The 13281-nt window shown below is 39.5% G+C and overlaps 1 protein-coding gene across 2 annotated transcripts in view; it reads right to left on the reverse strand.

Annotated features, from left to right (window-relative positions):
* Nucleotides 1-13281, reverse strand: part of tll1 (tolloid-like 1) — a 52720-nt gene that overhangs the window by 23779 nt on the left and 15660 nt on the right. For both annotated transcript variants that reach the window (XM_051903897.1, XM_051903889.1), the window contains exons 4-7: nucleotides 10343-10423; nucleotides 5723-5893; nucleotides 5525-5642; nucleotides 67-245 (exon numbers count right to left, since the gene is read on the reverse strand). In XM_051903897.1, the coding sequence (XP_051759857.1) occupies nucleotides 67-245; nucleotides 5525-5642; nucleotides 5723-5893; nucleotides 10343-10423 (549 nt within the window). The remainder of the gene's footprint in view (nucleotides 1-66; nucleotides 246-5524; nucleotides 5643-5722; nucleotides 5894-10342; nucleotides 10424-13281) is intronic.

Below are 13281 nucleotides of genomic sequence, written 5' to 3' on the forward strand. Positions count from 1 at the left end.
AATGCAGCCATATTGAACAAATTACCTGGTAGGATGCAAAGACTTGAGTCATGGGTCATGTAGTACCTGGTTGGATGTTGTCTCGGATTATGGTCACATGATCGTCACGGTCAGGTCGCGTATGCTCGTGCCAAAAGCCAATTACGTGACCAAGTTCATGAACGACAATGCCAAACTTGTCGCAGTTCTTCCCAATGGATATTGCCTGGGGTCCATTGCCACGACGACCGACATAAGAGCAACACCTAGAGAACCAAAAAATAAAAAGTTAAATGTCTGAAGATCTCAATTAAATGTCAGCATCTTGTTGGCTCATCCCACTCTTGAATTACTCTGATTCTGGTTATGTCACAGAAGTGTCATAAAGTGCTACAATGAGTGTAATGAGGGGGTGATGGGAGGTGAGCTGGGATAATGCTTAGTTGTTTGGGGTAATGTAGTTTACTGTGGGGTGAGCAGGGGATAGTGTGAAATGATGAGAGCTGATTAATGGTGATTAGGGTGAGTTGAGGTTAGCTTTCAGATTCTTGCTGTGTTGTTTCCTTAACAACAAATAAGCACACATTGTTCACCTCTGACTGAGTGCTACTGCAATGAATCACAGGAGAGACAGATAGGAACTAAAGAGAGACAGGTGGGTCCCAAAGTACATCACAAAAGACAGTCTAAAGCAGTGTTTTTGCTTCAGAAGCCAGATTTTAAGTTGGACATCAAATGGGGAATCTTGGCCATTACAGTACCAAAACTGTTTATTTTCCCTCCCTGCTGTTTATTTTTTGATGCAATATTGTGAGAAAAAGAATTACAATATATATGATTGTGTCTGCACAGCGCTATTCAAGTTGCACTGTATTATGTGTGTTGCATTAAGAAGGGGAGAATATTTGGCACATTAAGGTGAATTGTTTCACTTGCTGGTGTTTGTACAAGCCTGCAAATCCGATTATTATTAACAGCAATATTGCCAGTAGCCTCACAACCCTGCTGACTGCGTGTGTGTGTGTGTGTGTGTGTGTGTGTGTGTGTGTGTGTGTGTGTGTGTGTGTGTGTGTGTGTGTGTGTGTGTGTGTGTGCGCGTGTGTGTTTGTGTGTGTTGTGGTCAGCTATGTTAGTATATGCTGACCAGTTCTGTATGCTGTTCTTTTTTATTCTTTTTTTCCAGTTGTTTTTCTGAATAACAACAGAATGTTGGCAAGAGAGATGTATTTATGCTGTATGAAAGTGAAGACTGTTCTACAATGTAGTAATATGATGTTTCCTTCCAGCTGAGTTGGAAATATCATAATTACGAGTTCCAGGCACATGAATGACCAAGCAAAGTTGTATTTAAAAGTAAAAAACACAGAATTCTAGATGATACACGAGTTGCAACATTGGAAGAGGTGTGTCGTTTTGAAAACAATGATCTATAATATAGACAATATAATCTATAATCAGATCAGTGAGTGGAAAATAAGACAGTACCGAATGGTATCGTGAAGTTAATCACTCAATTTCTAAGGTTTGCTTTTGTAACACTAACATTTAGTTGTGATAAATTTACTTGGTAATTTTATTGTTTTGAATTCAGATGTAGTTATTGTTTATAGTTATATTTAGTTATTGTATTATATTATATTGTACTAGTTATACTTTATTTAATACTTCATTATAAAAAGAGTAAAGTGCTTTGTCAACCTATGTATTTCCATACTTCCGCGCACCCTGCTCACGCAGACATCACGTTTCATGAAGTTATGCAGAGGCTATGCATACAAACAGCAACCACCTTTTACAGTTCCTCCTGAACCAAAACAACGAGCTTATGCTGCGTTCATGCCATGTTGTAACCGTAATTACAAGATGGCACCCCGTGACATTCTACCCAGAGCTGTTCACATCCTCAGACTCAGATTTATGGATTTCTATGGCAACGTTATCAACGGCGAAATGAATCTGCAGCAGTCAGGTGGTGTAAGTCAGAGCTCTGTAAGTTGTTTACAATCATTATTGTAATTTTATGTTCTTTGAGACATGAAGTCACATAACGCAGTCTCTTGTGATGATTTGCAGACTCTGCTCTGGCTGTGCGCGTTCATGTGTTTTGGAGGAGGTGTGGCTTTGGGAAGCGCTCTGAAGGGAGGGGGTGGGATCTTATGCTTTCAAAGCTAGCTTGCTATTGCTAGCCTCTCCAAAATTGCCTACCCTACCTTTAAGATGCATAATTTGTGATATATTCATAAAGTGATCAGCACAACAGTGGGAGGGAAGGGTCTCAATGAACTCACAATCTTAATACCAGGTGGAAACAGGGCCAAAGAAAGGGTAAACCTGTGAAGTCAGAGTCCGAGGAATCCAGATGGAATCTCACTAGTCTACCATTTAGAATGTCTCAGACACACAAACAAAGCAGTAATCTCGATTCCAGTCGCTCACTATTTATAACTTGGATTAGAACACCTTAATCCCTCATTTCATAGCCATTGATAGTGTGGAGCAGACACACACAGAGATATATTCAAACTAATATAAGGAAACAGGCTCAAAATAAAACACATTCATCAATCTACATCAAAAAAGAGAAAGGAATATTGAATATTGTCTATTTTCTGTAATGCTGCTTTGGAAGCATTTGTATTATACAAAAAAATTCAACTGAGCTGAACTTAATTACCATTTTTAACTAGTGACTTGCTTACAACCTACACACAGATATGCAACATACATGTATCCAACCTTGTAAAATCTTGTCTTTATATTTAATCAATATTTGTGCAAAGGAATCAGTCATTAAGGCTGTCAGCACCTTCTCTACACAAACACATGGGCACAAGCTACATGCCAAATGCTTAAAAAGCACATACAGACACATAGAAGGTTAACGCTCAATGCTTGTGTTGGTCTGTCAGCAGGTTTATAGCTGAATGACGTCTGCTGATTATAAGAGATATGACTGCACTGAGATGGATAATATTATGTAATGCTCTCTCTACCTCTCTTCCCTCCGCTCTAATCTAGTCTTGTCCTTCTGTCAATGGTCGTTCTGTCTATTTCTTTGTAATCTGTCTGGATCTACATCATTATTTCACCTCACCTTCCATCACCACAGACAATTCGCATCCTCAGTTTCCATTCATAATAACAGATATAACATTCATAGACTGGTAACACTTCTATTAGTGGTTAAAAACCTTCTTATCAGGTGTTGTGTCATTAAACAAAGCTCCATGTGATCAAATAATCAATTAAACGCAAAGTTTTCAGATATGAACAATCACCAACAATATATTTATCTAGACTTATGTGATTTCCGACTTCCCTTCTCTCTTTCTCTCTCTCTCTCTCTTCCTTGTTAACACACTGCTAGGATTCCATTCCTAAGAACAATGGATGGTTTGCTCACCGTGGTAACGGGAAAGGAAGGAAAGCCAGGCCGACTGTAGTCATCTCAGCCGACTCTCACTCCCTCGCTCTCGCAAACACACACATACCTTTGTTTTAAACACACATTACAGGATACACTCATAACAATGAGAGCTGAGTATCTGAGTGTGTTCCTTAATGACCACTGAGTTTCACTCAACCTTTCTTACTTTCAATACATGTAAACTACAAACAGCCTGCAGAAGTCAAAATTTAAAACTCTAAACTAGATTTCATACACTACCAAAGTGCCGGTGCTGGAGCTGGTAGCCAACCTTGCAGTGTTTCATGCATTGAAGAAAATATGTTTTAGAGCTCTACACTGGTCTCTAAATCCTGATAGTTTCAAATCAGGAATTTTAAAGTCGGCATGAAATGAAAATTCACCCTATCTATTTTCTAAATAACGTGCAAAAATTTTGGACGAGAATTTTGGACTCAGTGTGCAAGGACCTTTAGAAATGCAAATTTGACAGTAGCTTGAGTTGAGTGACAGTAGCAGTAGCTAGATTTAGGATGCAAATTTATGTTCATCAACAAAAATAGTAACTTCTGTAAAAATTGTAACAACCTCATTTTTATAGGGTAAAATTTTATAGGGTACAATTTGGTCTTACATAGTATTTGGATCATGTTAACCACAGCTAAAACCACGCACTGCACCTCACTACCATGGTAAAAAGTAACTATATTGTTTCTATTTGTTATGAAAAACAGTAGCCTAAAGACATTTAGTATAATACAATCCACAAAAACTGCTATAGCTTAATAACAAAAAATACTGTTATTATGTTCCATATCTCCTTTGATACATTTAATGTCTACGTTAATAATATAAAAAAATCTATATGAATATCCCACATTTCTGCCACAATATCAGTGCTGTTTCATCTAGTTTTAAATTCATTTAATCACAAATTACAGTAGTCAACATTTGAAGTGGATCAAAAAAGTTCATCAAAGTTGTCCTAAGAACTAAGCTGTCCTAAGAAGAAGGTTTTAGGACAACTTTGATGAAAGGTTTTGATCCACTTCAAATGTTGACTACTGTATTTGATTTGTGGCTAGTATAGGAAAACTCTTGCACTGAACTGGAACGCCTTTCACTGGATCTCACAGCGCTGTTTAGTGGTCGCGTGATTGAGACAGTCAGCGAGTAAATGCATTCGCTCTAAGCTCACGCTGCGGTGTGATTTGAGACGAGCTAATAAATGTTCAGTGTGCCGCACAATGCAAACAAGCAGCTCCGTTTCGTTCTGCTTTTGGCACGTTTCTCATACTAAACAGAAATAGCAGTGCTTATCAGTCAGACAAATTGGTATTGGAGCAGTGTGAGGGTCTGACTGCAACAATACGCATGCGCAGCATTATTTGCCTAGTGCATAAACATTATATCAAACACTTATCCAACTTCTGTTATAATTTTACCTCTCCCCATTTTTATAGTTGTCTGCAAGTTCACATTCAGATCTTTCTCCATCCAATCAACAACCGATGAATAGAACCAAGTCCCAGCTCTACATTTTTTTCTTTTTCGATAATCCGTCTCAGACGTGCGACACAATACGAAGAAAAGATGTCACTACTTCCATTACATCACAACTTTAAAGTGAAGGTTTTCAAAATAACATCTAAGTCTAGCTAATGACATACAAATCTAGTTTACACAAATTCAAAAATAATTAACAAAGCTGTAAACACTAGAATCACCCAAATGTGGTAATGTGTTCAGTTGACAGACATTCTGTTAAGACATTCTATAAGTCTCACTGCATAAAATGTAATGATTTAATTTGTATCAAATGTATAAATTGATTCATTATGACTTCTGATCAATGAATCAAACGTAGCTTCTAGCTTGTGATGTCAAAAAATGTTGAATCAAATTACTTTGGATGTAAATTACTCTGGATGTCTGACTGTGCAAAGGTTATGTAGTAACACTGTCAGTTACATTATCATTTGGCTCTAAAGTCAGTGGAAGTTCCACCAGCTGACCACTAACTGAACACTCAGCACTATTAATGAGCATCTTGGTGGCAGAAGCACAAGGACACAGTATAAATGTGTGCATTACTAGTCTAAAATGTATTATGATTATAGTGAATGCAGAAACACAAACCCGCAGGGTCTGTAGGTGAAAACGATGTAGCTCTCCTCGTCAGTTTTCTCAATGAAGGTCACACACGTCTGTTTTTCCCAGTGTCTCATTGCTTGTTTTAACATGGCCCTCTGACTTCCTGAGAAACACACACAGAAATCATTTGTAAATCACACATTCATATGCTGATGTTAAACACACATACACACGTCCCCTTACCAGTAAAGTTGCCTCCTATGACGTAAGGGATGACTCCTCCGGGCCAGATCTTCTCAGCTCGGGATGTGGCAGCACGTGGCATTCGAGACTTCACACCTCTGCCGCCGTTTAGACTCCTTCCTCCAGCCTTGGAGCTTGAAACATCTTTACTGCTGTTCACTGGCCATGACTCTGCACCATAGAGAGAGTAGATAGAATGATAGAAAACACCTTACAGTAGGTTTGTGTACTTTTGCATCCATTCCAGAAATGAAATATGAAATATGTGGGTTCTTATTTGATTCTAACACTAATGAACAGAATAAGCACAAATTAATTTTCTTATTTTATTAAAAATAATGTATATGATATACAACTTGTTTTTGAAGATATAAAAATGCTAAATTAAATTTCTATTTTTTTTTTTTGCATCACTACACAGCAGGCCCAGCGTCAAGGGGGGGCTTGGGGGGGCTTAGCCCACCCTGCGATGATCTCAAGCCCCCTTTCCCAAGCCTGGCAGAAGAGAACTTAAAAATGTAATTAAATTGCACAATGTGACATAAAATGTGATGTGTAATTTCAATTAAAAAAAATAAAAACAAAACGTTACTCATTTTAAATTGAAGCGAGTTTTAATCATACCATAACCACTAAAAAAATATCAGGCAAAAATCTGACATGACTGTCGGACTGATAGTAGGCGGAGATTTGTCTCCTAGTAACGCTAGCCTATCAGGGAGCTTCTTACAATTGCGCGTGATTCATCAATGATAGCTAACGTTAGATAGATTACCATAAGGCAGTATAAAAATGGATATACGGAAATATATGACAAATCGGTCCCATAGTTTGCCAGATGCGATCGTACAGTTGCAAGCATCCAACAGCAACTCAGTAGACACGCCAGTCGACAAGACACCAACATCGATTGATCCTCTGCCCTCATGCTCCAGCTCATGCACGTCTGGACCGCCAAGAGTGCCCCTCGACCTTGGTGAGGATAAACCGAATCAGGTTAAGACGTTTTCCTCTTCGCCTTTGCTACAACCAGCATCGATCATTTGTTGCGTCATGGTATACGTCACGGGAGTGGTTGGAATACTCCGTGGAAGCAGATGCTGCATTTTGTTTTCCATGCAGGAAATACTGAATTTCTCCATCAGACTCAGCTTTCACTGTAAGGGGCTTCAGTGATTGGAAGCACGCTGTAGAGGCGGGAAAAGGCCTTAACAAACATGGAGCGTCAAAAGAACACATTACAAGTATGGCACTCTGGAAAGACAGAGAAAAACGGGCTGAAAGTGGACTTGAAATTTCCACTATGTTTAACAGTAACCAATTAGCTAGGAATCGCTACTACCTCTCTTCTGTAGTGGACATGATTGAATTTCTTGTTGTGAATCATTTGCCACTAAGGGGAAGCACAGATGCTTTTGATAGTCTAACAGAGGATGGAAGTGGACTTTTCCTTTCATTATTCGACTATACCCTCCGAAAAGACCCAGAGTTAAGGAGTGACAATACCACGCAATGCAACGTACAGTTCTCACGAAATTCAAAATGACGTCATTGCAAACATGAGCAGTCTGGTGACTGAAGAAATAGTTCGAGAAGTTGCAGACTCCTGGTACACAATCAAAGTAGATGGCACACGTGACCCAACTGGAATGGAAAATATTTCCATAACCGTTCGCTTTGTTAAGGACAATTATCAAGTCACAGAGCGACTTCTTTCCATGACAACAACTGAAAAAGGGGATGCCCAGACCCTGACCAACACAATAATTACAGAGCTCTAAAATATTGAGCCAGGTGTTTGACGGGGCCTCTCTCATGTCTGGAAAAAATGGAGGAGTACAGAAAATTTTGCAGGACAAATTAGGAAGAGTGATTCCGTACGTGCATTGCTTCAATCATCAGCTCCATCTTGTGGTAGTTCATGCAATATCCACAGAGCCTGCGGTTGAAGACTTCTTTAATGTGTGTAATTTGCTTTATAAATTCATAAAGAAGCCAACCGTTGCCATCTTGTACGGAGGGCAGCAACTTAAGAGATTACTTGAACAGCGATGGACAGGGCATCTTCAAACGGTCAAAACAATTCTGAATTCTTTTCAAGACATCACTGAATTGTTAGCCGTGATCAGTGGAAACCGCAGATACGAGACGGAGGTGCGCATGGAAGCAGCTGGCCTGATTAGGGAAGTATCAGAGACGAGCTTCAAGTTCATTGCCCACATGGTGTATAAGATTCTACAGCTGCTTGATGCTCCAAACAAACTGATGCAGTCAGAGGACATGGACCTCCTAAGTGCTGTCAAATTAGTTACATGTGCTTCAGAATGCCTTACGAATTTGCGCAGTGAATCTGACTTCTTAGAGCTGTGGGAGAAGGCTGACGACACTGAAATGCCAAGACCCCCCAAACGAAAGCGCACCATCAACAAAGGCCTTCAAGATTATCTGCTGGAGGAAAGCATTGGCCAGGCTCAAGGTGATTTGGGAAATCAAGAAGAGCTCAGACGATTATACTACAGTACTTTGGACGTAGTGCTTGCAGAAATCTCTGAGCGTTTCGGAGAAAGAAATAGCAAGTTAATTGAAGCTCTTTCAGCTTTTGATCCACAGTATGACAGCACTTTCTTGGATGCGCAACTCGTACAAGATATGATGAACTTAACTAATTCGGAAGTGATTCATTCAGAATTTGCTGTGGCCCGTCAATTCCTGCGTAAAGTACTGGCTAGATCGATTTCTAGTGGCGAGAAATTAACTCTCAAACAAATACTCCAGGAGCATCATACCACGCTTGAAGCTATGCCTAGTGTACTCGCCGCAATGAAATGTGCGCTGACATTTGGAGCTTCTACAGCTACGTGCGAAAACTCATTTTCTACTCTGAAAAATGTGTTCACGGACAATCGAAGGAGCATGCTACATCAGCGAAAGGCACATTTAGTGCAACTGGCATTTGAAAGAGACTTGACAAGAAAATTTCGGGATGAATGGAAAGATGCTCTACTGAGAAGGTTCAACGAGAGTAAGCGCCGCAGACTCCAGCTGTTCCAGCAGGTTGGTGTTATTTTATTTATTATATAATGCATTCATAATGTTTGTTTATAACGTCATCTTATTTTTAAAAAATGTTTGCGTAAAGTTTGAACCAGTTCTGATGTGCATCGGGCCAGTGCAAAATTATAATACATTTTTCTTCTTTGCGAATAGTGACATAATTAGTAATACTAATCACTTTGTTTTATAGGCAAAATTAAATTATATCGATACCAAACGCCCACTGACACTCACGCTATGTGCCCCCCTGAGCAGAAGGGATAGCCCCCCTGGTAAAATGTCCTGGCGCCGGGACTGCTACACAGACGCTGAAAGCACCCTCACGTGCCTTTTTTACTAACCCATTGGTTTCAAAAAGCCTTTGGTGTCAATAGAATGACTCGCATCAATAATTATATGATCATAAATATAGTTTCTCAAAACATCTTTATAAATTGGCATGCCTAAAAAAGTTGACATTGATTATTATATATATTTTTACATTTATATTTTTACCCTAAACCTGACCATTCTAAACTATATAAAAATTGCTTTTTGTGTAGCGCTCCAACACATTATGCTTAGAGTTTCCGCCTGTGGTCCTCTCTTATCCCGTCCCTTTGCTTTTTTACTGTGTATTATTTGAATCTAAATTATCTAAATGATTGTGACTGTACTTTTATCTGGCTGTTAGGTATATTGTTTTATATCTAGAAACTGTTTAGGAGTAGGTGACAGGTTATGCACTAGCTATATACTGTATGTAACTATGTGTTGAAAATCATAACCCGACATATGTAACAACGAAAAAATTATACCCCAATATATCATTTTCATGAAGACAAAATTCCCATGTCCTTCTCATTCCCATGGAGGTTTGAAATGTAAGGTTGAGTGATGGGAAATCTGATTCTTATCCGCAAACTGCTCCTTTGGCACAGTTTTATTTCAATGAACCAGTTAAAAAAAATAGATTCACCAGTTCGTTTACGTAATCACGTGATGACGTCACGTATATGCAATTCTATTATTAAAGCACCCAATAATGATGCGAAATGTGGATGTTTTACATGTATAAAGCGTATAAAGTGAATCAACTAGTCTTAATCAACTCACCTTTTTACATAAACCACAAAAAACTTTTTTTCACTCCCTCATTCAATTCAACTGATCACGCATCCTCGTTGTATCAGCAGCTCATCGGTTCTTCGCGGACATGTCCGAGTCCAAACTGTTTCCTCAGTTCAGTGTACTGGTAACTCAAGAACTGTTGTAACCATTAACTGACTCTTGACTCGAGAGAGAACTGCTATCAGTGTACTGCTGTTTACTCGAGAACTACTGCCATTGGATCACTGTTATATTTCCAATTCATTTCATTTGTTATACTTTATGCTTTTTCAGAAAAAGACATTAGAAACATAAATTTTGCCCCCTTCATGAAACACTTGGCAGACGGTCCTCAGCTCAGTGTACAGTTGGACTAATTGGCATACAATCTAAAGGTCTTATTGATGGTGCTGTAGGGTAAATAGGACAAAAAAAGTTCTAGTGTTTCATTTGCTTATGTATAAAGAGTGAACTTACCAAAACCTAACCGTCGTATTCTGTCCAGCAACAGATATAATGAACCTCTCTTCTTACTGGGATTATGCTCTCCTAGACCACCTGAGAGAAAGAAACATAAAAGGGAGTTATTTGAAGAATGCTGTGAGAGGGATATCATAATGTTATGAGAACATTGTGTGAGTGTTGTTGTTAAGCACTGAGTAAAACGCTGCTGCTTATGCTGCCTTCACATTCTATCGGAATTATCGTAATAACGATAATTAGCCCTCTGAAGTCGTATTTACCACTGGGAATCTCTGGGATAATTTTGATACCCAAGTTCCAGAGTTGGGCAGGCCATAAACTTTAAACATGGTGGAGAAGAGAACGATTGCTGCTGTGACTGGTGTTCTTTATTTGCTTTTTCCACAACAGCTAAAGTGCCTTGTCTTGATGTTAAAGAAGTGCATATTTACATATATGAATAATCATTTGAAGCGTATTATATATTTTATACACAGCAAAAATAGCCTGTATTTGACATTTGTATTTGAAATTCCAGAATTGTCAGCAAGCTAACTATCTAGGTACTGCGGTGAAGTTTATATGGTTGTCAATAAATGGGACACTAAATATAATTTTGGCTTTATTAAGATTTTCCCAATAAATAGGCAAGAATAATCCTGGTGTCCTCCATGATTCCTGTTCTTTCCAATAACAAAGCAACTGAATGCAACAAGCTTGTACAACTTCAGAAGTAGGAAGTAGGAAATTTCCAATAGAAAATTGCACTAGTGCCATTATAACGTTACATGAACGCTGTCAGTTAGCCGAGAAACTTTCATCACTGGCTGTCTGCCATTATCACACCTATTTTATCCATTTATCCTCACCTCCCCTCATCCCCCATTCACCATCCTCTTCTCCTTCATTCAACATCTCACCTACTCTTGTCTTTCACTCCCAGGGTTCTCACTGAACATCTCTATTCACACATCTCTGTTCCTCTGCTATCTTCCTTTTGCATTTTTCCCCCCTCTCTCTCTCTCTCTCTCTCTCTCTCTCTGGAATTTCTATGATGCGAACAGGAAAGTCAGGAACAAACAAAACTCTAAATCCAAGACACAGGAAAAGTCTGAGCTTTGGGATTAATTTGCGCACAATCTCACACACATTACACTGGCAGGTATACAAGTGTGTGCTGTTGTCTACACGACAGTATCCTGATGAATCTGGAAATATCCAAGGAGGACCTGTCCTGACTGGTTTAAACATGCATCAGTTCTCCTGCTATTCATGGTCCTGATGCAGTTTGCCCTTTTGGCCCGGTGGCACATCCTGTAACAACCCAAGTCAGAACGGAAACGCAAAGCTGAATCCTTATCGTCTTTTTGGTCTCGCTTCCGTCTTCATGCTGCCAAAGACTCAGACGATGATAAAGGTGATGTTGCTGACAATGCCGCTGCCAGCAAGGTAGAGTTCTCTTAGTTGGCTGTTAGTCTGTGAGTAGTCATTACTCATACCAATGATTGTATCCTGTTTTAGACACACTGACAGTTTACCTTAGCAATATGCCATTGGGAAAGATGCACACACACGCACATTTTGACTGGTCAGTTTAGATAACAGCAAGGAAGGATTTTGTTAACAATGTTTATTCTAACTTACAAAGAAACAAACATTTGCACACACACACACACTTCTGCACTTTTCCCATTACATAAGGAGTAAAAGACAAAGACTTTGCTATGCAAACACAAACACACACACCGTTGTTTGCTGATGGTGCAGTGGAGTTGAGACAGGAGCATTTATCAAGTCTAATCACTTGAAGCTATAAACTCCCAATATCCCCACACATTCTTCAACTTCAATATGAGTTTAATGACTTTAAATCACCCACAGCCCACAACACAATAATGGACATCTATTCCATCCTCATGACAGCTCAGCATCTCAGACTGATCAAGACATTATCTTATGCCTCGTTTCCACCAAGCGGTATAGGACAGTTCAGTATGATTCGGGACGGTAAACTCTGATCTGGCTTGCCTTTCCACTGTCAACAGTACCCTTACTTGATAGGTGTGGTGTATGTCAGAAAGTAGCGATCGATGTCATTCTTGCGCGAAGCAGAAAGCAACACAGTGAACAACAATGGAGGACATACAGCAGATCTTGTTCTTGCTTCTCAGCATCTGGCTGTTTGTCACAAGAAGAAACTGTATTGTGTTGCATTTTTCCTATTTGGCAACATTCCCCTTGTAGCACGCGCAAGTGACGATTCTCTGTCAACTAATCAACGTTCTGCAGTGAGTCTAGCTCCACCCTTTAGTATCGGACTATTATGCTAGGTACCCCAATGGAAGGGTCCCAAAAAAGTGGCACGGTATGATTCAGAATTAGGGTACCATTCACAACTTCTGACAATGGAAACGGCAAAAATTGCGTACAGTACTGAACTGTTCTGTACCGTACCGCTCAGTGGAAACGAGGCATATAATACACAATCCACAGAGACTACTGTGTGTGTGTGTGTGCCTGTTTCTGTGTGTCACCCTGCAGTTGAAACTGCACAGAGGCCAGCGCTAGATCAGAGAATTTAACGCCTGGAGGAAGGTCTGACTTCAAACATGACATCAGGATGAAAAAAGAACACGCGTGGCTTCAAGGACTGAGTCAAACAGAAGCTCAAACCTTGAACTTCACTGTAGACAGAGTCATTGTTGTTGTTCTGCACCAGAAACAATCCACAACCCTTAGCAGCTGCTGACTGCAGCTTTAACCTTGTCTACTGTACATCTGCTACTGAACTCAGCTGAAAAAACATGTGCATTAGAATCCTAAACTAAACTGAGGACATCTCAGTCAGTTGTGAACTCAGTAAGGACTCAGAACGATTTACTGAATGAGTCAGATTCAAAATGCTAAATCACAAGTGAGTTTGAGGCTGTTTCACAAATCTGGTTCATAAGAGT

This window comes from Ctenopharyngodon idella, chromosome 1 (assembly GCF_019924925.1).
Source record: "Ctenopharyngodon idella isolate HZGC_01 chromosome 1, HZGC01, whole genome shotgun sequence".
NCBI classification, from domain to species: domain Eukaryota; kingdom Metazoa; phylum Chordata; class Actinopteri; order Cypriniformes; family Xenocyprididae; genus Ctenopharyngodon; species Ctenopharyngodon idella.